We start from the raw sequence: 24,252 nt of genomic DNA on the forward strand, positions 1-24,252 counted from the left end.
TAATTCTTCACATACCTCATCAAAGGCTCAACACTTTTTTGCTTGGGGTGTTCAGATGACTCATTGCAGTAATCCACACCCACTATCTCTTCCCCTTACAACGTTGCCAGAGTTGATGGTTATGCAAAGGTAACTGAGTGCTGACATTCTTCCAATGCTACCAGCAAGAAGCAACGAACTATGTTAACCCCAGTACATCAAAAAAAGAAAAGAGATTTAAATACAGAAGAAGGTTATGTTTACTCATGAAGATACATGTAGTGTTACAGACTTTGTGTGCCAAGCTTGATGAGATTATGTTTCTTTATGAGCTCTGGTAAAGTATAAACACCTCAAGGTCTCAGAGTTTTTCAAACTATAGTCATGGAAATATCTGTATAATTAAGGTCCTAACAGCATCCTACCACTGTAAAGCTTCAATGACTTGTCAAGCGTGTCCAATGTTGAGCATGGAGAACCTGGAGAATCAAGATCTATAAACTGTGTTGTATGTATAAAAATCAATTAGCATGGCCAGGATATGGCAGTTTGAAGATTTTCCTCTGGTATGTACCCATATTTAGATTCCTAGTTTTTTGCGGATTTTCCCTCTATCTTTAGAATCTGTTAATTCTGTGGAAATTGAAGGAATCTTACCCTCATGGGTTTGATAAATGGGTTAAGAAAATTAAGCACATAAATCCTATTTTTAATCCATGAGTATTTAGTTAGGGGCCACTATCACCACAGATGGTTACTGAAAGATTACCTCATTGTGCATGACCCCACAGTATACTACTAACCCCAAACAGAGCTTGAATTAATTGGGAAAAAAGAGCATATACATATATGCAAAAGTAAGGTTGTGCATATTACTCACTTATTCTATAGTAGAGTATAAGTGATAATATCAGTGTTCATCTGTAATAGTAAACCTTGAATGCTGGCTTAATAAACTATGATGAGACAACATCGTAGTTTATTCTTATAATGCATTTGATGAACTGTATATCTTTATGATTAGTCTGTGCTAAATAAAACTTGGTAGTCTGCAAGGTGTCACAAGACTTTTAAATTTTTTCTATTTATTTAATTAGTATTTCATCATTTCCCCTATAAGGGACCCAGGGTGACATATAACATGAATACCCCCCTGGAAATATTCATCATAGGAATGACTACATGAATGTGTATGTTGCCTGTTCATTGCTTCCTTTGTTTCAGTGGGATTGCACACCAGGAGAAGAAAAGTTTTGCATTAATTTAAGATATGTATGTTACCAATATAGTAAAGGTGCCAGATCCTGTTGATTTTGAAAATTAAGCAGGGTCACCCCTGATTAGTATGTGGGTAAGAAAACGTCAAGAAATACTGGATGCTGTAGGCTGTATTTCTGAGGAAGGAATTAGCAAGGAAGGAAAACCATGCAAGGAGTCACAATAAGTCGACAGCTATATGGAGACACATATGCATGTTACCAAATGTTTACATGTTGACTTGAGCTTCAACTTTTCCCAAGCTCTAGTGAGAGAGGATTTGCACAGTGAGAATATAGCACTGAGTTCTGGTAACTGGTGAAGAAATGAAGACATGTAGTATTATGTGTTTTTGTTGTGGTTAACTTGGGCCGGGCTGTGGCGCAGGCTGTTGAGCAACCAGCTGCAGCCAGCTGCGGCAGATCACTCTGACCAAGAGGTCATGAGTTCGAGGCTAGCTTGGAGCCCCGTGTTTGTCTTGTCTTTGTTCTATGTTAAGGCATTGAATGTTTGCCTTATATGTGTAATGTGATCCGCCTTGAGTCCCCTTCGTGGTGAGAAGGGCGGAATATAAATACTGTAAATAAAATAAATAAATAAATTAACTTTATGTCCTCTACAAAACCAGAATTTAAAGCATCTTGCAGATTAAAATACCTGCAATGCAATTGAACCATATAACCAATGGGCATTAAAATAGAATCAGCCTATTAATGATGTTATAATTTACAACATACAGTTAGAAGTGATTTAAGAAATAGTTTAATACACAGTGAAATCAAAACTTTACAATACCCTGTTAGAAGCCCTTTATTTATTTATTTTCAGTTTTCCAATGTTTTCAGAATAAGAAAGTTGTTGTCATTCTGTCCACCCTAAAGTGGGTGTACCAGAGCTTAGGGTCAGCTGCCAAGAAGGTCCTATTTCATTTTTCACTAGCTGTGCCATAAAGATACTGGGACTGGGTGAAGAGCCTTTCCAAGGTTTCTGGATGAAGCGGACTATCTAGATCAATGTCAGTCCAGTTCCAAGCCTGGTTATGGAACAGAGACAGCTTTAGTCACCTTGGTGGATGACCTATGCAGAGAATTAAACAGGGGGAGTGTGTGCCCGTTGGTTGTCCTGGACCTTTCAGAGGTTTTCGCCTTTCTGGGATGGGGCTTAGGGTTACTGTTCTTCAGTGGCCCTGTTCCTTTCTGGAGGGATGTTCTCAGTAGGTGGTGCTGGGGGACTCCTGTTTGACTCCTTGGCCACTGGCCTGTGAGGTGTCTCAGGGTTCCATTTTGTCAACTCTCAGAAATCCTAAGAGCTGGTAAACTGGCTGGGATTTCTGGGAGTTGTAGGACAAAACACCTGGGGATGCACAGGTTGAGAACCAGTGATATACATGGAACTGCTGGGAGAGGTCATCTCTATGACACCTAACTCTATTATTCATTTTCACCGAATTCCAAGGAAGCAGTTCCTGGATGAGGGCAAACAAACTGAAGCTTTATCCAGACAAGATGGAGGTGTTCCTGGTCAGTAGAATGACAGATTTGGGAATAGTGATTCAGGTTGTGTTAGATGGGGTAACACTCCCCCAAGAAAAATAGCACAGATGCTTTTTTGGGAAGTGTTCTCTGAACTGCACCTTGTAAAGCAATGAAATATTATAGCCTTCAACTCTTCATTTCCTCTCTGGCATATTTTGTTCAGCATCTGAATCAGATTTTGTTGGTTATATTATTGCATGTATCTGTTTATTGAATGTACTTGCCCCTTGTTTTCCAGGACTTATTATGCTATGGGATTTGTAATGTTTACTGGTAGAACACAAGTATAAAATTTTAACAGGTTATTAGTCCACAAAATAAAATTATTATATGTTTTAACTATATTCTGGACAAAAATGTGTAATGTTTCAAGCCCTGGATTGAATTGGGTTTTGAGGAATGTGTTTCACTTGCCTGTTTGTGGTTTTCTAAAGAAAGAATTCTGCCAAGACAAAATGGCTTGTTCTTTCTGTGTAAGGTATCATTTTATTCTGAGGCGTGTGCCTTTAGGCAATACTACTTCAAATCAGATTACTTCTCCTTTATTGTAACAATCAGAATTTCCTGAATCCCTCTGAACACCTCTCTCCTTAGTTAGTGGTCCCCAAATGTTTCACTGGCTAACTTAGTCTGCTGTCCTTTTTCCATGTTTTCCAGCCTTTTCAAATTACAGGGGAAAGTTTCTCTATTCACATTGGCCAGATGCCATAGGTATTTGATTAATATAGTTTATGTTGCACTAAATTTCTAATCTAGAAAAGTATTCAGGTTCACTGTGTCTGAAGGGAAAATTATTTAATGTAGTTAAATCCATGAGGATGTCTTTTAAAAAATCGCATCTAAAAATGCTGTTTGCAAGCAGCAATGGGAACAGTTTTAATGTGCTCAAGATTCAGTCTTAGGCTTTTGGCCAACATCCCAGTCTTTCCTTCTGAAATTCTATTAGTCATTTGTTATGTGAAAAATACTGAAAGGTTCTTGGTTGGACATTGGAACGAGAAAAGACATTGGGCATCAGCTCTTGAAGTGCTTTATACAAGGTACGTTACAATCTCCATATCCACGTGCAATATGTTTCAAGGACCCCATGGATAACTGAAACCATCGATAAAGTGAATCCCAAACCTATAATTCAACCAGAATTTGTGCTGATCAGAATCCATTTCCCATGGTTTTCTTTGCTTGGGCTTTACTGTTGGTATTTCAGTCAAACTCCTTGTGATGTAGAACCAACAGTAAAAAATGCAAATTAGTAGCAGGTCTAGGTTTCTGCGATCCTGAAATTGAGTCACTCTGGAGTTATGCGAAACAGCTGTTAACTTAAAGGGGAAAAGACCAATCTGACATAGAAGCAGCACTACTGCATTTTAAAATAAGTGTTATATATACTGTTCAATTCTGATAGGAAATCACATAGGTGAAGAATCCAGGATTTCTTTAGCACCCTTCTCCATTGTGGACATTTTCTTGGATCTCTCCTGAAACACACTTTTAAAATCATAGCTCATTTCAAGAGAAATGTTGCTATTACAATGAAAATACGAATGAAATGGCTTATCTTCTTATACTGTATATCTTTTCTTTATTTCAACTGTCAACTGCCATTTCCTCCTCCATTGAGGAAGGACCATAACTCGGTAATATCACATTTGCTTTGCACGCAAAACTTGGAGGTTCAGTCCCAGACATCTCCTGTTAGGCTGCTGCCTGGAATCCTGGAAAACTACTGCCCCTTAATGTAGACAGCACTGAGCAAAATGGAGCATGTTCTATCTTACTACAATGCTACTCCATGTGTAACTGCCTTCTTCCTTTCTACATGAAGACGTTATGTAAGATTCAGGTGCATGGAATTGCAGGCTTTAAGCTAAGTGTTGGGGATTTTGTTGTTGGACTCTAAGCAGCATAACCAGTGAGTCAGGATACAGAGAGTTTCAGCTGAAACATCATTGGAAGATGTATGATTTCCATCTCTGGAATTTAGTTTTATTTCAGTTGTCTTGTTGCATTTGGATAAGGCAAAAATACCATATTCTTCCCTAAAGGGTATTTGATGGCAAAAAGGGATAAAAATGAAAAAAAGCTTGTGCAGAACAGGGGGATTCCTCTGCTAAAGTTTATATATATATTTAGCTTGTGCCTAAATGTGGCACTGCAGCCATATCATTTGTTTGTGTAAATTTAAGGAACAAATGTGTAAAGCTAACATTAAAAGTTTTCATTAACTTTACATTGTGTGATTATCCTCCTACCATGCTTTTCTGTAATAACTCCTAGCATATTTTATTTAAACGTTTTAATACACCAGTTTATTCCTCCAAGACAAGAGCCTTCAGGGATTTCAATATAAGGTGGCATGATACAACACACTTAGCATTTTGAGACATCCTATGTAGTTGTGTAGTTTTGTGCCACATTTTAAGTCAATTTATTTTCTATTTCGAAAAAAATGCTAAACAAGTTGCATCTGTTTTACCTTCCAACCAACACATTGCTGTTAATGTTAACCTGATGGAGCCTCCTTCTCTTTGATAATTGTGTCATTATTTATAATTCTTGTGGGTTTGCTTTTAAGTTGTTCTACATTAAGGCTATATGGGCCCACAGGTATTTTTAAATTCGTGCTTAGAGATTGAGTAGTTTTACTGAAATAAACTCTATAACTTAGGAAAACAATTCCGGAAATGAAGCATGCCAATTATTAAAGGTGTGTGGGGGTCAGTCTAACCTCGTTTTTGTCATAATTACAAAGAGTGGATAAATGACTTAAAACTTATTTTATATGTCTTTTATAGCTAGTTAATATTAGAATCAAAATGCAAGTAGGATAAATTATATCCAAATATAATCTGTCTGAGATGGTATTTTTTATTACAGGGTAGTAGTAGCTGCTATTAATGTTTTTAACCTCTACCTTGTCTGATTAAGTTGTAGAAGTGGAAGGGATCCAAGTGGATAATTATCTCTCAAATGTAGTGAATCCATTAGAATGTATTGATTGAAATCTTTAGGAAAGAAAGCTGGTTATTTTTAGACCCTTATTAAAAAGCCATTGTTGTATGGAATTGTTACAAGACTTTTAAATTAGATATAGGGTACCCTCCAATGAAAAATTAATTTTGTTCTTGACCTGTTAATTCCAGAAGCCATTACACCATGTAAAATGTATAGTAAATCATTACCACTGTTCTAATATTGAGCACATTGGCTATGAGCCAAGGAAGCAGATATCCATCTGTATCCCTTCGTCAACTGCAGAAGGCAAAGCACCATTGGCAGGAGTCTTTCTGTATCATTCAACTTGCTTATGGCATCGTGGTCCTTATATTTCAGTAGATCCTGTTGGTTTTGGTAGAATTATGTGCTGGTTAGGATCATATCCTAAACTGTCTTTCATCTCTGTTTACATAAAAAGCACAGCTGTTTAGAGGAGGTTTAAATGATGGTTTTGGAAGTGCTCTGGTCTTTGTGGATGGAAGTGCTTAATATCATAACAGTGATTTTATTACAGCTTGGATACAAGCCACATCCTGCTTAGGGTCAAGTTAAAGACTCGTTGATTTTAAGGGTTCTTAGTTAAGATGCTTGTTGTTGTGCGGCATGTTGTCTTACATCTCACATGCATTTTGCAACTGCAAATATTATAGGTATGCACTTGGAATCGTGTTGTTGCCTTTGTTTTATTGTAATCTCCAATTTGATAAGCAAGCATATGGAATATACTAACCTCTTACCAATCCTTCTTTTTCCAGCCGTAGTTCTTTCACTTTTGTCTGGAATGTAGATTTTTTTCCCAAGTGGTACGTTTCAACAGATTTATGGCTCATAAAGTTGAAGGAAGAGTTCTCTTTAGGCAAAAAAAGAAAGAAAGAAAATGAAATTCCACAGCTGCAGATGAAACAAGCCAATGGTGTTAGTGAACAAGTGTGTGCAAGGGGAATGCTACGAATAATTACTCACCATACTCTACCAACTATTTCACATGGAGAGAACACACTTTCCTTTTCCCTTTCCCTTAGACTGCCAAAAAAGAGGCTTGCCATATCTTTAGATTGAGCAACTTGGGTAATTTTGAAAACAGGTAAACATTACAGGTGTAGGATGCTGTGGAAAAACAGGTGAACTGTGAAATTGTTTTGTTTATTGTTGAGAATCAGAGTCGGAGATTTTTTTTCTTTTTCTGGTTATATAGTCCTATAATAGGAAGAAGTTGGTCTCATTAATTTGATAGTGTTATTTGTGTTATTGGTGAATGTCCCTTCCCGCACCATTTCATCTGGTCCTGATTGTCTAAATCAGTGGTTCCCAGCCTTTGGTCTTCCAGTTGTTTTGGACTTCTGCTCCCAGAAATCCCAAAAGGCTTACTAGCTGTTAGGAATTGTGGGAGCTGAACTCCAAAACACTTGGAGGACCAAAGGTTGGGAACCACTGGTCTAAATGGAAATAATTTTATTCATATTGTGCAATTTCTGAAAACATGTAGTAGATACTCAGTAAAATTAATATATACAAACTGGAAAAATGCAAATTAATAGAAAAACTCAGTGAGAGTAAGATGAGAAAAGTTTAGTAACTGCATAATTATATTACCATATAGACAGTGCGCCTGCCATGTCTTCGGTCTCACAATCTGCTTATTGAACCCACCACAGATTGACTGGGAGCATGCTACCAACCACTTCTTCTTTTGAGGCAATGGGCTTCCCTGGCAAGGAAGGAGCAGGTGGCTGATGGAGTTTGCTGCCGCCTGCAATTCTGTCTTATAATCTGCAAGCTTCTTGAATGACCACATTCACTCTGTATGGCTTGCAGAAAGAATGCAAACACATTCACTTTAAACTAGTATAGGACAACAGTAAAGGCAGAATTCTTGGAATTCCTCTCCAGGCCAATTCAGAGTGGCACAGGGATTCCAAGCGGCCACTCTGCCAGCGGACTCTTCAAAGACTGTCTCCCTGTGCATTGTATGGAGACTGACTGCCCAACCCATCCGCAATCAAGGGGTTCCCTGGAGTGGGAATTCGGAGGAATGAGCATATGAGTAGCACTTGGATAAGCCAGCCAGAACACACTGGATTCTGCTTTGACCTTTTGCCACTCTAAAAGAAACACCATGTCCCTCTGTGCTCCTAGGTGGACCTTTGCAGTGAGCAAGAAAATGGCAGCAACAGTGGCTCTTTGGTGCTTTCCTGCTGCAGTAAAAAAGTAACGTAAAACTAATTCAGTAAAAAAGTGGGAAAGGCCCAGGAGTTGCCGGAGACAGAGCAGACAGGTTGTTGCTTCTTTCCAGCTCTCCTGGCATGGACTCTGCTCTTGGACTGTCGGGGCTTTCCTCATGCCAAGAGTGTCTGAATGAAGCACCATCTCCTCTCTCCACCATGCCAGTGAGAGAGAGAGCAGAGGTGGCCACTTTCTCAGCATGGACTAAGCTCTTGGTCTCTTGGAACTGAATCCATCCCAAGAGAGCTGAAAGAAGCCTAGGCCCTCTGCAATCTCTACCATAAAGGGGGAGACCCCAAAATAGCACCATATTTTAAGCAGGCATTATGAAGGGGGCAGAGGGGTAGAGACCCCCCAGGTTTTAGGGGGTCAGTTTTTTGAAAACGTACATACTGTACAAGTATATAAGGTCATTATTGTATGATTAGAAAAGGCATTTCAGAAAAGGCATTTATAACATTGTTGCCCTACTTCATCAACTGAATTTTACAAGGACGTCTGATAATGTCGTGCTATCTTTATAATCATTTCTTGTTTGTTTCACTGGGTCTCCCATTTTCTTTTACCCTGAAAAACACATTAAGGATAAAAAAGATGAACTAGATAGCATAGCAAGCTTACAGATTACTGAAGAACAAAAAGCTATTATTAAAATGGGAAAAGTTATTTAATTCCCATGCTGCCACTTCTGACAAATGCAAGCACTTCCTGTTTCCACTTTCTGAAAGAACTATGGTGCCCTTTAGATGTTCTCCCAGGCTCGTGGAAGTTGCTTTTCCAGGAATAGTTCCTAATGAAGAACGTTTAAAAGATTTAACTGCTTGTGGCAGGGCCCCGTGTTATGACTGTTTCCCAAGGAACTGAAACCAAGAAGAACATTTTCTAAACTACATGTCCTGTGTGTCTACAATTAAAGGGCAGCTATAGTTCCGCTAAGAAGGACAGTTGAAAGCACTGGGCCTGGGAAAGCAGATCTGGGGAGCTAATGCTTTCTCCACATAATTACCCTATCGTATCTGTTCTTCAACAAAAGCAAAGGTCCTCTGCAACATTACAGCTGACTGATAACAAACTAGTGGGGTGTCCGTCTATATTATTAGTGAGCCTAATTATATTATGGCTATCTATCTTAGGCTCTATTTTTGTTTTGGGGTATTTTGCACCCCAAGTATGAGTCCCTTCAACAGTTTCAATTATTTTCATGCAAATGTTTATCCTTCTGTGGGCATTAGGGGGTCTTTGTGATGTGCAACAGGGAGAGTATCTTGACTAACCTGGAAAATTGTGTTATGCAGCACTTCCAGATGATTCTGCCCTATTAACAAAGTCATGCTCAACATTTACAGAGTATGGACAGTGGCTAATAGGCCATCCTTCCTTGTATATTAGTTTACATGATTTCCTAATGCAGGCAGAGGGTTCTTGTTAAAACCCTTCAATGTGGTCAAGAGACCATTTGAGCTGTAGGTCATGTAATGCTTGTATCATTTTCATAAGAATTCAATTGCAAGAGTCCTTAAGCAGTGGGAATGTGGTTTAGGACTGGATACTGTTTTTTTAATGTTCGATTAATGTTTAGTAGTGGTTTCATTGACTTTCTTAGAATCGCTGTTTAGGACATCTGGATACTGAAATCCTTGATGACTCTTTGCTATGTAGTTGCAACTCAGTCAATAATTGTTTTGGTGGAATGTGATATATGACAACACTTTTTGTATGTACATGTCACAGATTTAAAAGTATTTAAGCTAAAGGTCTCTGCCAAGAATATTGGTGTTTTTTAGGAACTGGAAACACACACTGTCTAAAAGTTGGACTACAATTTCTATCAGTCCTAGCCAGTAATATAATCCAATGACATCTGGTGTCTCATTCCTGATGTGTATGAAACAAACAAATTGAAAACTAGGGGTAAAAAAAATGTTGAAGATGTGATCCCCATGTGTCTAACCTGGAAAAGCATGCTGAGGAGCACATTACTTTGTGATTCTTGGCCATTCTGCAGAAGAGAGAAAAAGCAATCCTGTGGCCCTCTTTTTCCCAGGATAAACCCCTGGTGAGATCCCTAGGGCTGCTCCATGTCATAACATAATTCATGTCTTTTGATCCAGTTTTTAAAATGGTGGCATACTTCAGAAAACCAAGAATTAAAACAGTGCTACATCCACCCCCATCACCCCTGTTCTGTATAAGGAGGGAATAAAATAAGCGAAATCACATACACAAATCTTGTAGACAGCCAGGTTGTATGAATTAGTTTTACATTTATACCTGAGATTGTAAAACCATAGTTAGCTTCCAATCCTCTTAGGCAGCCATTCATTGATTTTGAACTGGATGAAACGGAAAGATATAAATCATTGATTAGAAAAGCGTGGTTGTGTGTGAGTCCCCAATCGCTTTAGGTAAAGGTAAAGGTTTTCCCCTGACATTAAATCTAGTCATATCCGACTCTGGGGTGTGGTGCTCATCTCCATTTCTAAGCTGAAGAGCTGGCATTGTCTGTAGACACCTCCAAGGTCATGTGGCTGGCATGACTGCATGGAGCGCAGTTACCTTCCCGCCAGAGCGGTATCTATTGATGTACTCACATTTTCATGTTTTTGAACTGCTAGGTTGGTAGAAGCTGGGGCTAACAGTCAGCAAGTTCAGCAGCTCAGCGGTTTAACCTACTGTGCCATCGGGGCGCTGCACCAGCACTTTAAGAAATGAATTTTTTCAAGTTAGAGAAATAATGAGTTTTCATGAGAAAGAAGAAAACAGACAGTTCTGGTAGTAATTATGCAAAATTCGTTTTCGTGTGCAGAAGACTCCACTCAATTGATTCTGGTAATTAAGTCAGTGAAAAAAATAGGCCAAAGTTGCAAGCTGTACATTAATAATGCTTTTAATGTGCCTAATCCACTTTCTTTTGGGATTTGTATTTCTTTTCGGATCTTATTGTTCACACTTTACATGCAAGGCATGTAATTTCTTCCAGTTATAACTTATTATTTAAGAGACAAAAACAGTTGCATATTTCTGGAGCTAAGATAACCTTTGTTACTGGGCTGCTGCAAGGGATTCCTTTGCTTCTCCTCCCCTCCCTTTCTCTCAAGGACTCTCCTTTTGTACTGAAATTTCAGGTGGAATGATGTGGTTATAAAAGCATCTATCAACACAGCAAGACCTTGCCAAACCAAGTATTTGGGTTGGAAGTCATGCCTTCCCAACTGCTTGAAAACAGGAAGTATCTTTGTTAAGTGATGGAGATCTCTATTTTTGCTAAGAGAAAGAAAATGCTTTTAAGAAATCTTGCTTAGTATGGTTAGTGCAATGCTAAATGTTGGACGGCAGTTTTCATGCATGATCACCAACACACACGCACACATATGTACACTCATACATTTCATGCCTTTGTGTGTAACCCCCTTCCTTGGCCATTGTTATTTTTTTTTAAAAAAAAATCTGAGTACTTCATATATGAGCAGTCCCTGTCAGAAGCCAGCCTGGGCACATCTTATCCTTAGTGATTCCTGTAAAGCACTCTTGAATCTGTCAGAAACAGCCTGCAGGATTGCAACGGCTCCTGGGTGATTAATTGCCAACAGAGTCTGGTTCCAGGTTTCATTACATATAATTGTTATCTTTTCTTAGAGGGGTTCTTTTAAACCCCTCACCTCAAAAGATATATTTTTTAAATTATAGCATTCCTGAGGTTTAGCGCTTTTTTGCTAGGATAGCAGAGGATCACTCATTTAAGCATTCAGAGTTTTTAAAAATGATATCTTGTTTATTAGCTGCTGATAGATTGTCTACATACCTTTTAAAAAAAGAATGAATGAAATTCATTTTGCTAGAAGTTTGGTTAGCAATTGAACTCAGGAGCGAGAAGTTGATATTTCTCTCATCTGCCAATTACTTGCTGTTTAAATGAAGCTGGTAAGCAGAAAGTAGATAATCATTTGCTTACCCTATCTATAGGTGGTACTTAACTGGCATCTCCTCTGCCCAAAAAGGAACCGAAAGGAAACTATCCAGAAAGGAAAGAGAATGTGGTGGAGGTTGCTTACAGCAATCATGTTTTCATAAATGATGTCTCTAAAACATGGACTTGTAATATGCTTTTCCCTTCGAATTTATTATGTGCAATGGAGAGTACTGGCCATTAGTCATGTGCATGAAATTAATTTTTCCTGTTTCATCAGTTTATTTTATTTATTTCATTCTTTTGGGGACACAGAACAGGAAGGCCCCTCTCGGTACAAAAATAAACTCAACATGAAGCAGGCGGGAGCTGGTACCAGCTCCAAGCTTACTTTTCAGCATCATAGTTGTAGGGGAAAGTAGAGGGATTGTGCTTTGGGAAACCTACCTTGTGCCACTGCTGAGGTCTCTTCATGGAGCTAGGGGCGGATCAACAGTGGGACCCTTGGCACGGGGCTGGAACATGCCGTATTCGCTGGCGGCTTGCTGGGGCTTGCCCTCCATTGCATTTGCCAAGGGCCTTGCTCCGCAACCGTGCAGTCCCAAAGGCTCTGGCAGGCATGCACACTTTGGGCCTGATTGCCGCACACACAGTCTCTCTTTCCTGGCAGTGTGCATGTCTGCCAGGGCCTGCAGCCAAGCACCGAGTAAGAAGTGCTCCTTACGTGGCGCTCGGCTGCAGGTCTTGCAGGCATACAAGCTCTGGGTCTACACACCACACACACACTCCCCTTGGAAAGAGAGAGAGTGTGTGGCATGTAGGCCCAAGCGTGTGCGCCTGCCGGGACCTTTGTGGTTTCATGTTTGCCAAGCACTGCCCTGGAGGGCAAACCCCAGGAAGCCACCCGTGAACGCTGTGCGTTTTAGCCCCATGCCAAGGAACCCACCGTGGATCCGCCCCTAGCTCCATGAAGAGACCTCAGCAGCAGTGACACAAGGTAGGTTTCCCGATTAAAGGGAGAAATGGCAGCAGCCCTAAAACTGAGGGGAAGGGGAGTGTGGGAAGCACACCCATTGCCACCAATGGGATGAAAATATTCGTTTTTTTTGGATGTGGGACAAAAAAGCTCATTCAGAAAAGCACCTGTTTTTGAAAGCAGCGCTCGAAAATGAAAACAGGGCCATACATTAAACAAACAGAAATGGATAGTGATTCTATACAAATACACAATACTACCAGCCACAATTATGACTTTAGATAATGGCCAAAGAGTTGCGGGACTGTGACAAGACTCTGATGTTTCAAGAAAATTGCATTTTATTCTTGTTGTTGCCTTCCTGGCAATACTACAATAACAAGAGCAACAAGAACCCTCTCGTGTTTGGCAGCAATAGTAGGGCCTGGCAAACTATTGTTGACAGACTGCACCAAGATTTGTCATTGTTTTTTTAAAGTCCTATTTATAATGTTCTCAAATTCCTTAATTCCAAGGATGAACTGAAATAATATTTGGTTTTAAAACCTGGTCTTTTTTAAAATAGAAGATCACAGTGCAATTTATACATATTTACTCTGAAATAAGATACTTTGGGTTTATCAAGGCTTCTATCCATATAAGTGGATGAAAGAGTCCGACCGTGTGTGCCTGTATATGTGCCATACTATACTTATTTTTGCACACATAGAAAAAAGCAACTAGTGCAATTCAAATTCTGTCTTCTAAATCCTATCTTCTGTGGTTTTGATGCTTGTAGGGAGAAACTAAGAAGGGGAAGGAATTTATTTCTGTTTTTGTCCTTCCTAATCTGTTAGAATTGTTCAAAGTAACTTGAGGTTTTTAAAAAGAGAGAAAACAAAACAACCACAGCTGCAACAACACAAAAGAAAAGTAGTAGAATATACAGTTTATAAATACTATATTCATTTGTTTAAGATTACCTTTGCTCTTTCTTATATCTACTCTGAAAAAGTGCTTAAACTTTTTTAAAAAAGGAAATAGGCTTTGGAGGCTTTTGAAATTTTGTAGCGCAGATGATACATTTGAGAAGTTTTTTTCATTCATGATGTTACAGTTCATGGTGAAACATCAGAGAAAATGTAATCTCTAAGATATTGTGTTGTTGGAGACTTTCATGGCCGGAATCATAGGGTTGTTGTGTGTTTTTCGGGCTGTATGGCCATGTTCCAGAACATGGTCATACAGCCTGAAAGACACACAACAACCCTCTAAGGTATTTTTGCTCACCAAAATTAGAGGGAGGAGACAGGATGCTTGATTTGGAATACTAAGAAAGGAAGGAGTTAATCCGCTGTATTTCTCTTGTATATTGCAGTACCTTGTTTTGTCTTAGGTAAGATACTAAATAAGATGAAAACAACGATGACATAGTGATACTATGTGGCCCATGATACAATTGGTGAGAAAGTTTCAGGGCGGTTTATGATACAGAATGACTAAACACACCATGTTATGAGAGAATGTAAGATTCCATACCATTACAAGGAACTCTCAGGGTGAATTCAGGACATGCCATGGACAAAAGTTACAATCTTGAGAAGAACCGTAAATTATTCTTATAGAGATGAAAATAAAAAGTACTGTACTCACAAAGGCTGCTCAATTTGGTTTTTGCACTCTTAGCTATAATTCATTTCAGGCATTTAAGGGTGCATGTGTGTTGTTCATGTCTTACGTGTTTACCAAAGGTCTCTGTTAGAACACATACAATATATAACTGTTGTGTATGTATGTGAAACACTTATGTGTGCCAGGGTTGGCAGACTTGCCAATAATTCAATACCTGTTGAACAGGTGAGGTACTTGTTTTTTTTTCTACATGTATACCATTCCCTGGAATTTGACTTTGTACAAGTGATACTGAAGTAATACTGAACATTCTTATTTTTCCAGTATAGCTTTTCATATGTGATTACAATTCTAACAATAACAACAACTTTGCTTGGTATGAGAAATAACATCATACTTCCCTCTAGTGACTATATTTCCTGAAAAACACATTGAAGTTGTTATTAGTGGAATGTCAGATTGATACGGCACATTTTTATGCCTTCTTTTGAGTAAACATAATTCCTAAGTAGCAACAGGCAGGCATTGGAAGAATGGCAATGGGAAGAAGGTCAATCACCCCATTGCTCCAGAAAAGAAAATATTTTATTATATATCCTTATAAATTTACAAGAAGGTATGACATAGAAATCAACATTTACAGCCTCCTATAGGAGCAAGCAAGTCTTCAAACAATCTAGGTTTATTATTTGTGCTTGTTCACTATTTTTTTATTTATCGTGTCAGAAGTGAGTCCAGGTTACACTTGTAATGCATTTGAAAACACAAACAAAGTTTAAAAACTTGGCATTGTACTAAATGTCCTTTGACCAGTAGCTGGCCGCTTGGAATGTCTGTGGTGTTGCTATAAGAAAGTCCTCCACTGTGCAAGTGGCTGGGCTCAGGCTGCATTATAATAGGTGGTATGTAGTTTGCTCTTCTCCACACTCATATGTCGTGGCCTCCACTTTGTAGCCCAATTTCTTAAGGTTGGCTCTGCATCTTGTGGTGCCAGAGCACAGTCTGTTCAGTGCCTTCCAAGTCACCCAGCCTTCTGTGTGCCCAGGAGGGAGTCTCTCATCCGGTGTAAGCCACTGATTGAGGTTCCAGGTTTTAGCCTGCCACTTTTTGATTCTTGCTTGCTGAGCTGTTCCTGCGAGTATCTCTGTAGATCTTAGAAAACAATTTCTTGATTTAAGGCATTGGCATGTTGGCTGATATCTGAACAGGGGATGAGGTGGAGATGTCACTGCCTTGGTCCTTTTATTGCTGGCTGCTACTTCCCAGAGGATTTCAGTTGGTGCAATGCCGGCTAAACAGTATAATTTCTCGATTGGTGTGAGGCGTAGACATCCTGTGATAACGCGGCATGTCTCATTAAGAGCCACCCTTGTTCACTATGATGAACCACTTTCTAATACCATGCAGACAAACATTATTTTTCTTCACAAACCCTTGCCAAATTCATGTTCATCCAGAAAAAAAACACTAGCTTGATTTTTGCTAAAAACAGCTATAACTTAATTTTATGTCTAAATTTGATCCTATTTAATTTGGTTTCTTTGGACACATTTCAAATAAATATAATTTCCTTCTGAATTGTCCAATCTTGCTGGAGCATCAAGCCATCTGTTTCTTTCCCCTTTTATTAATATTTTTGGGTAATCGCCATATAAAATGTTTCTGGCTTCTTGACTGTGCCTTACAAAGCACTGCCACTTGATATTGCAGATTTTTTCCTTGAACACCTGCTGTCAAACGCATCAAGTCTTTTCTTGTCAGCTTGCACAATGCTTCGGGTCTTGAGCAAGACTGACGTGACAGAAATGTTGTGCAGCCTGATTTTTTTTTTTAAAAAAAACATTTTTTATCTCTGTATCTGTCTCTATTTTGGTTCCCAACATTTCTTCTTGGTCAGAGATCCTAATATTCCAGGTTTAGATCAGTACTGTTTCTTTCCACTTTAACTGCCATAGTTGCATCCTATGGAATTCTATGATTTGTAAATTGGGGAGGTATTTAGAATTCTTTAATTCCCTTCCCTGAACTCTGTTGGAGCTGTCAGGCTGTGACTTCTAAAGATGCCCCACAAACTACAAATCCCAGGATTCTATAGGATGGAACCAAAACAGTTAAAGCTGTACCGAAGTGCTATAACTATAGAATGTAGATAGCCTGCATGTCACTTCAGGGACAAATGTATCCCTTTAACTGAAACTCCCAATATAACACTACAGACATCAACTGAGACATAGGACCCTTTACTTTGTGTGGGCAAATTATTATATGGACTCTTGAGTTGGATAACTGATTCCTGCTAACAGAGATTTCATTGAGAATGTGGGGTAAGTTGTAAGATGAAGGAGAAATGATGCTTCGTCTTGTTATCCACTTCTAGATTTTGAGATGTGGGTGAGGAAAAATGGATGGACACTAGAATTCTGGTTTGTGGGCAAAGACATTCTCCAATATCTTCTTGGGACCTGAATGCCAGAAATGGAAGAAGCACCCTGAGTGGAAATTTAGTGTGGCCCCCAACCTTGCTCATAGTAAGGCACTGGCCTCACTTGTCGATGGTATATATAGGAATGGGAGCTCATGTCTTCAGCCTGCCATTGGGGCTTGGATGCTCAGCGTAATTTCACCCTTCCTGAACAAAAAACTATTTGAGGGGTGTAGTGAAGCATTAGGAGATAAGATGATGAGGGGAGTTGCAAGGCTCAATATCTCCATCCCCATCCCTTAATTTTGACAGACCTTTAAATAACCAGTATGGAAACTCATTGGTTTTTTTTTTTTTTTCGTGTCAGGAGCAACCGGAGTTGCTTCTGGAGTGAGAGAATTGGCCGTCTGCAAGGACGTTGCCCAGGGGACGCCCGGATGTTTTGATGTTTTTACCATCCTTGTGGGAGGCTTCTCTTGTGTCCCCGCATGGAGCTGGAGCTGATAGAGGGAGCTCATCCACACTCTCCCCAGGTGGTATTCGAACCTGGCAGCTTTCAGGTCAGCAACCCAACCTTCAAGTCACTTAGTCCACTACGCCATCTGGGGGCTCCAACTCATTGGGTAACTTTGGATGAATCACATACTCTCATCCTCAGAAAACCATTAGGATCACTATAAGTCAGAAGGGACATGAAGACACACAACAATTGAATGCCATACTCTGGAACTCCCTCCCCAGGGAGATTAGGTTAGCTCCCTCTCTATTTTCCTTCAGGAAACAACTGAAGACTTGGATGTTTCGCCAGGCCTTCGGTGAGACAGTCATTAATTAATCAAGCCCAGAGGGTTTTTAATAATCTATCCTGTATTTATTACGGTCTTACCATTTATGTGTTTTAAATGCAATAAACCTAGGTAGAGCTGACTACCATTGAGAGGCACAGAACCTTGGACACGGGTGGCAAACTGCATTTTTGGTTCATGTTTAGATTCAAGAAGCAGAAATGTTAATACTGAATTTCACACAGACAGGCAAAATGAAGCTAGGCAGGTAGATAAGCAGAGAAGAGAAACAATATATTGCATGCACTGAATATGTGTTCATGCATATTATTCCTCAAATTGTTGTGATTATTCAAATACTTCATTGTTACTTGGATACTAGGATCCTATTTAATCTGATGCAAATATTACAGGTCTATTGAATCACATATACTGAATGAATATAGGTTTGCTGTTTGTGGTTACATAACGTCTATTCCCCTGCATGTTGCCAGAAATACAGCCTTTGGGATTGTTGTATGTTTTCCGGGCTGTATGGCCATGTTCTAAAAGTATTCTCTCCTAACGTTTCGCCCACATCTATGGCAGGCATCCTTAGAGGTTGTGAGCTATGCCTCTGAGGATGCCTGCCATAGATGTGGCCGAAACGTCAGGAGATAGTACTTCTATAACATGGCCATACAGCCTGGAAGACATACAACAACCCTGTGATCCCGGCCATGAAAACCTTCGACAACACATTAATACAGCCTTTTGTAGGGGTAAGGCGGTGCAGGTGCAAATTGGTGAAGATCATGGAGGAACAGCATTTTTTATTCAGGAGCCTTTTTTAGGTCAGAGAGTAACAGGCTGAGGCTTATGGCTGCATCCTACCCCAGGGCTATGTAGCAGCAGACAGACCTGAGATCAGAGGCCATGCATGCTTGATTTATTAGACTTCAGCCCCTCCTAGTTCTGTTTTGAAATTTACCTTAAATTATACTGCCATCTGCATGGTTCTTGTTGCTTCCATCATTCTTCTTTGCTCTTTTCCACAAATGAACTCTCATTAGTTTGCTTGTAAGCTGCTATGGATCCTCAATTAAAAGGAATGCAGGATATATACATTCTTTAAAAATATTGTTTTTTTTAAAAAAAAACTTCCATTATTTTTTAAATTCAGTTTTCAAAACAACATAGTAATCGTTTTGGTAGCAATAAATAGATAAATAGATAGCCAGAGATCTACATAATTGAACTATTTATAGTTATTACAAAGATGGATTTTTCCAGGGAATTGTGAACTTTCTAAGAGTATTAGCAGTGAACTCATGAATCTGAAATTAAAACAAAAGCAATGCATATACTTAAACCCCTCTGCCAAATATTTTGCCCTTATTTAATTAAAATGCAAAGGTTATAATATTCTGTTGTATGTTCTTCCATGTGAAGGAAAGTCCTGTAGCTCTATGGAGTAAAGAATTGTGGGCTAAAGGACACTAACTTCCTCGTCACATGGCCGCCCGGATCCGGTGACCCTCATCAGGGTCAACACCCCACATTTCCTGGCTCCTGAGGAAGCTGATCCCAAGGGGGGAAGCCTTGGCTATGCAGCTCCCCCCCCCCCCCCCCATTGCTTCCTATGGCAACATGGGAAGCCTCCCGTGTTGCTGCGGTACTGGCATGCACCAGCTCCACCTTAGAACATCTACAGATCCCCGGCGAAAGTTCATCACGCAGTGGCTACATCTCCAGCGATGCTGAAAAGCCTCTCACTTGCTACACTGGAAGGTGGACAGCTGAGATACTTCCTGGCCACAAAGGCTAGATCTGGCCGCCTCTGGTCACAGAACACCCAGTAGGACAATGGGTATCAGGACAGATTCTCAGTAGGCTCGTCCAAATACTGCTGTACAGAAGCAGCTAGATGTCGCCTGGATTGCTGGCTGCTGCTGGTGGCTATGGGCCCAAACTACCCTGGCATAGATGCCCGCCCTCAGAGTGCCAGTGATGCCTGCACTCCTGCCTCTGATTCTGGCGCTCATGCTTGGAGTCAGTGATTGAGAAAGGGGTTCATTTCATGGGAGCCAGCAGTCTTCGTGGGTGACCTAGGACTCATCCGGTGTATGCAGCCGTTTTAAGCCCCACATGATGAGGCAGTAGATCACTATCTAGAAAACCACACAAGGACATGTTATTTATAGCAGGAATATACAAATTGGGAGAAGTGTAGGGTTTATATTGCTCAGTCTTTCTCAGTATTGCATATGCTGACCAGCAGAGGTCTTTCCTTGGCTTATGTGAAATTATTCAGGTACTGAACTGGAGAGAGTTTGTGTTCTGTCACAGAGCTGGAGCCTTTTTCAAAAGCATATGGAAGAGCACTGGAAAAACAAGCGCATGCTTGCTGTGGTTGGAGGCCAAAATGTTAAAACTTCCCAAACAGTTTCCTGATATAAATGTGACTTGACTGAACAATGAGCTGGCAGTTATATCCCCTAGCTTGTTAAGTCTTCAAGGAAACACTCCTGATCCTGTGGGTGGATACACTGTACTTGCTGTAGAGTTTCCTTAGCTGAGAATATGCATGCTTTTGTTTTAAAAATAACAGGACATCTCTTAGCATGCAAGATCCATTTTTTTCCGTCCCAGAGTACTCACAAAGGTCTTTTTAAAGAAACCCTAGGAAGGGTGTTAACTTGATCAATGCTGTGCAGGAAGGAAAGCTTCTTCCTACTATTTTTCAGCATGACTTTCACTGACATGATCAGGCTGGGAAAAAGTCTTATTGGCTGAGAGCCCAGGACAACCGTGCAGTATCTCTAGTCAACTGGAACTCAAACTACACTGCCCAAGGGGGAACTATAACATAAAAAATAATTTGGGTTACGTGCTCTGCCTTAAACACATCCAGCTGAAAATCTGTTAAAATTGCTGAATTTGCATGCAAGCTGTTTGGTTCATGAGACAACAATATTTATCTGCAAGTCAAAAGATAATGTTTTTCATCTTGTTAGATAAATTTGAGATTTAAGGATTTCCCCCTGTGCTACATACTGCACAGACTTCAATCTTATGAGGTTAAAATGGTTCCTCAAGCACCTGTGGTGGGCAACCGTAGCATTTTGTAGGGTGTTCAAAATAATATTGGCTATTGTCTCTTTTTCAAAAGCTAAGTCCAGCTACAGTACTCATTCCATCCCAACTATATGGGAGCTGCTGCAATGCTGCTGTTTCAGCTCCTATTTTGTAAAACAAGTGGCCTGGAGCTATGCAGCAACTTCTTTCCAAACCAGCATCAGCTCTATAGAACGTGGGTAAGCACTAGCATGGGGAAGAGTTGTGATATAGAGACAGGTGTTGGTACCTGCACCAATTCCAGACTCGCGTTTTATACCCTGGTCCATCCAGAAATGAATGAGTGATCAAAATATGAAACAGGAGTCAGGAACAATATTTCTGGTTTTGGAAAAAGAGGTATTGCTAAAAGCCAAATGATGGAGAGGAATTGCAAAGCAGCTTTGCATTGATCCTGATGTGTTCTAGGAGAGCAAATCATCTGTTTGGCTAGAATGAGGGTAATCTAGGGAGTTTATGAGGATGAAGGCTGGGAAAACAGTCTTGGGAAGTTGAATGGAGTTTCAGGGCAGGACTTTGCGAACTCTGGTGTAAGGTCTTAGGATTTCTGAGAAGCAGCTCTTGTATAGGGCTGTAAATCTTTGTAATTTTTGCTTAACCCAGGAAATAATGAATAATTTCACCATTTCCTTCTTGTTTCAAGGAAAGAATTGAACAACAACAAGAAACTGTCCATGGGCTGTTGCAGTTTGTATCTTCTTCCGTGCAAAAATGCACTTCATTGTTTTGCATAGAAAATGGCATTTTCTGCACAAAAAACATTTCTGTGAGAAAACGGCATTTTAAGTGCAAAATATTATTTCTATGCATAAAATCTTGTCTTCTATGTAGAGAACTTGTTTTCTTTGTACAAAATATGGTTTCCTGTGCATGAGATGCATTTTCTACATTGAATTGTTGTTTTATACATAGAAAATGTTGAGATTCTCTTCTTCAGGATTTCCTGGCACTCAAGAAACCGGTCTTCTCATGATTTTTTTCTATTGTTTTCAAATATTTTTTCACCAAGGAACTGTTAGTACAAACGTCACAAGTGTAATGAACATTGTAATTAACTTTTGTGATGGTAATTAATTTCCTCTCTCAAATCATTACTTTATCCCAGAAAGCATTTTTCTCCATAAAGCCTTTTTTCTTATCTTTGTTGATGCTTTTTCTTATTTGTCTGTATTGGAGCCATGAAATATTTTTATCTATTTCTTTGATTTAAGTATAATTTTTCCATTTTGCTTTTTTATTAGTTGTCTATGGGTAATCAATTTGTCTTGGCCTAATTCTTTCTTATTTAAGGCTTCTACAGTTGAGATCCATAGCAGTGTTTCTATTCTTGTATTTCTCCTAAATTTTTATCAAGGATGCTCTAAAGGTTTTCAAAGTTTTTCTCTATTTTTATTTTCTTGTACCATAAATAGGCATGCCAACCAGCTCTCAAATCAAAGCCTTCGAGTGTTAGAATCCTCGTATCTCTTAGTGTTGCCCATTCCTTGACCCATTCCAATCCATAGGCTTCATAATATAACCTTAGGTCTGGGTAATTCAGATTCTTGGTGTATATTTTTGAAAAAAATAGTATTTTAATGCTATTATATTTCACATTATTTGCCTTTTGTAATACAATTCCTGTGTTACAAAACAGTTGATTGCAGATTTTATTGATTTTTGTCAAATTTCTATAGATCTAGTTGACAAGACTTTTAAAAAATTATTTTACCACAGGCTTTGATGCGACCTGGTCGAATTGACAGAATCATATATGTGCCTCTGCCTGATGCAGCCACTCGCAAAGAAATCTTGAAAATTCAGTTTCGTACCATGCCCATCTCAGATGAAGTCTACCTGGATGAACTTGTCCAACGGACGCAGAAATATTCAGGAGCAGAGGTAAAATATACTTGTATGAAATATTAATATTATTAATGACTATATAGTTGTAACACATTTAGCACTAGTTGTGATGAGTCATGGGCCATGTAGTCCCGTTCAAGGCACTGTAGTCCCAGATGAAGAGGAGAACTTGGGTTTTTCACCGTCTCAGTCAGAATTGGAACCTTCCCAGCCAGATTTGGGAACCTTGCACCTGCAAGAGATTTGTCTTCCAGAAATCTGTCAAACAAACCCTGAGCCTAAATCTCCTGTGTTTTCTCGCCACGAGTTTTGTAAACATCAGAGAGCTGTTCAAGCGGCCTCTCGTAGGAGTGCTAGGATAGCTGCTAAGAATTCAGCTGATTAAGCCTGCTTTCCATGGGAAACCTTAAGGAGTCATGCATCTGGACTCAGAGATTAGCTTTCGTTTCTAGTTCCCCAGAGAACTGCTCTTTGGTGGGAAAACTAGACCCTATTTAGGTGTTTTACCCACAAAGACATCTTGCGGAGTCAATTCGTCAGCTACTGGAGTAAGTTGTGTGTGGACAGCGCGCTCCGTTTCCAAGCCTCGTTCCTGTTTCAAGCCTTGTCCCTGATTTCAAGCCTTCGCTCCTGTTTCCAGCCTTGTTTACCTTCGCGGACCTTGCCTTGTTTTCCAGGATTCAGCCTCGCTTTGCTTCCCGGATTTTACCAAGTAATTCCACGGATCTTGTTCCTGCTCCTCGTTACCTTGTTGTCTTGAATCAAGCCTTGTGTTCCAAGTATCAAGTTATTTCCTAGCCTTGCTCAAGTTCATGGACTAAAGGACCTTGTCATCTCCCCTCACTTGCTTGGCAAGTGAGTGTTTCGGTTATTGGATTACAACTTTGGACCTTAATATTTCATATTGGACATTGTTTCTTTGGACTAATTTTGACCTTTCCTGAAAGGTCTAACTCTGGACTATTTTCTACACTTGTTTTTATTAACTTTATATACTCCTTCAATAAAGATATTAGATAGATTCTGGCCTCTGTGTATGGTTATTGGTGCCCTGCAGCCTGGGTCCTGACACTAGTACTATATTTATCATTCTTGTATTTTCATAACATACAGGACTTCCTGTATGAATTGATCTGGAATTCCACCCTACTGAATTTATTTGAGATTACATTTGATTATATACATGTATGATTGCAATGAGAATGATCTTTTTATAGAATGAGGAAAAGATAGCTCAACATATTCTTCAGATCTATAGTTTAGCTTCTCACGTCCTCATCAGACATCTGCTTCACATATTATAAAAAGATCTAGATGGGAAACACTTGCCCCAACTGAAATGTGAAACATGTATATAGATTGTAATAGGCAGCATGTATGTTTATGCAGTTATTTGTACTGCATAGACATATATGTATTTGTATTATCATGTGTTTCATGTTAATTTCTGTTGGTTCTCTCAGATAAACAGACATGCATTCAAACAATGAAAGCAAAAATCAGATCAATATTTTTCGTTGTTAAGATAAGGTTCATAAAGTTAAATTAGACAGCTTAGTTAGTTTGTGATTAATTTATTGATAAAATGTTTTTATTCC

General features: G+C 39.4%; 1 protein-coding gene across 3 annotated transcripts in view; it reads left to right on the forward strand.

Moving 5' to 3' along the window:
- Window positions 1-24,252, forward strand: part of afg2a (AFG2 AAA ATPase homolog A) — a 185,204-nt gene that overhangs the window by 120,916 nt on the left and 40,036 nt on the right. For 2 of the 3 annotated variants that reach the window (XM_008112052.3, XM_062983625.1), the window contains one exon: window positions 22,526-22,690. The exons of the other annotated variant lie outside the window; for it this stretch is intronic. In XM_008112052.3, the coding sequence (XP_008110259.1) occupies window positions 22,526-22,690 (165 nt within the window). The remainder of the gene's footprint in view (window positions 1-22,525; window positions 22,691-24,252) is intronic. 3 annotated transcript variants of the gene reach the window in all.

Source organism: Anolis carolinensis, chromosome 5 (genome assembly GCF_035594765.1).
Source record: "Anolis carolinensis isolate JA03-04 chromosome 5, rAnoCar3.1.pri, whole genome shotgun sequence".
NCBI classification, from domain to species: Eukaryota; Metazoa; Chordata; class Lepidosauria; order Squamata; family Dactyloidae; genus Anolis; species Anolis carolinensis.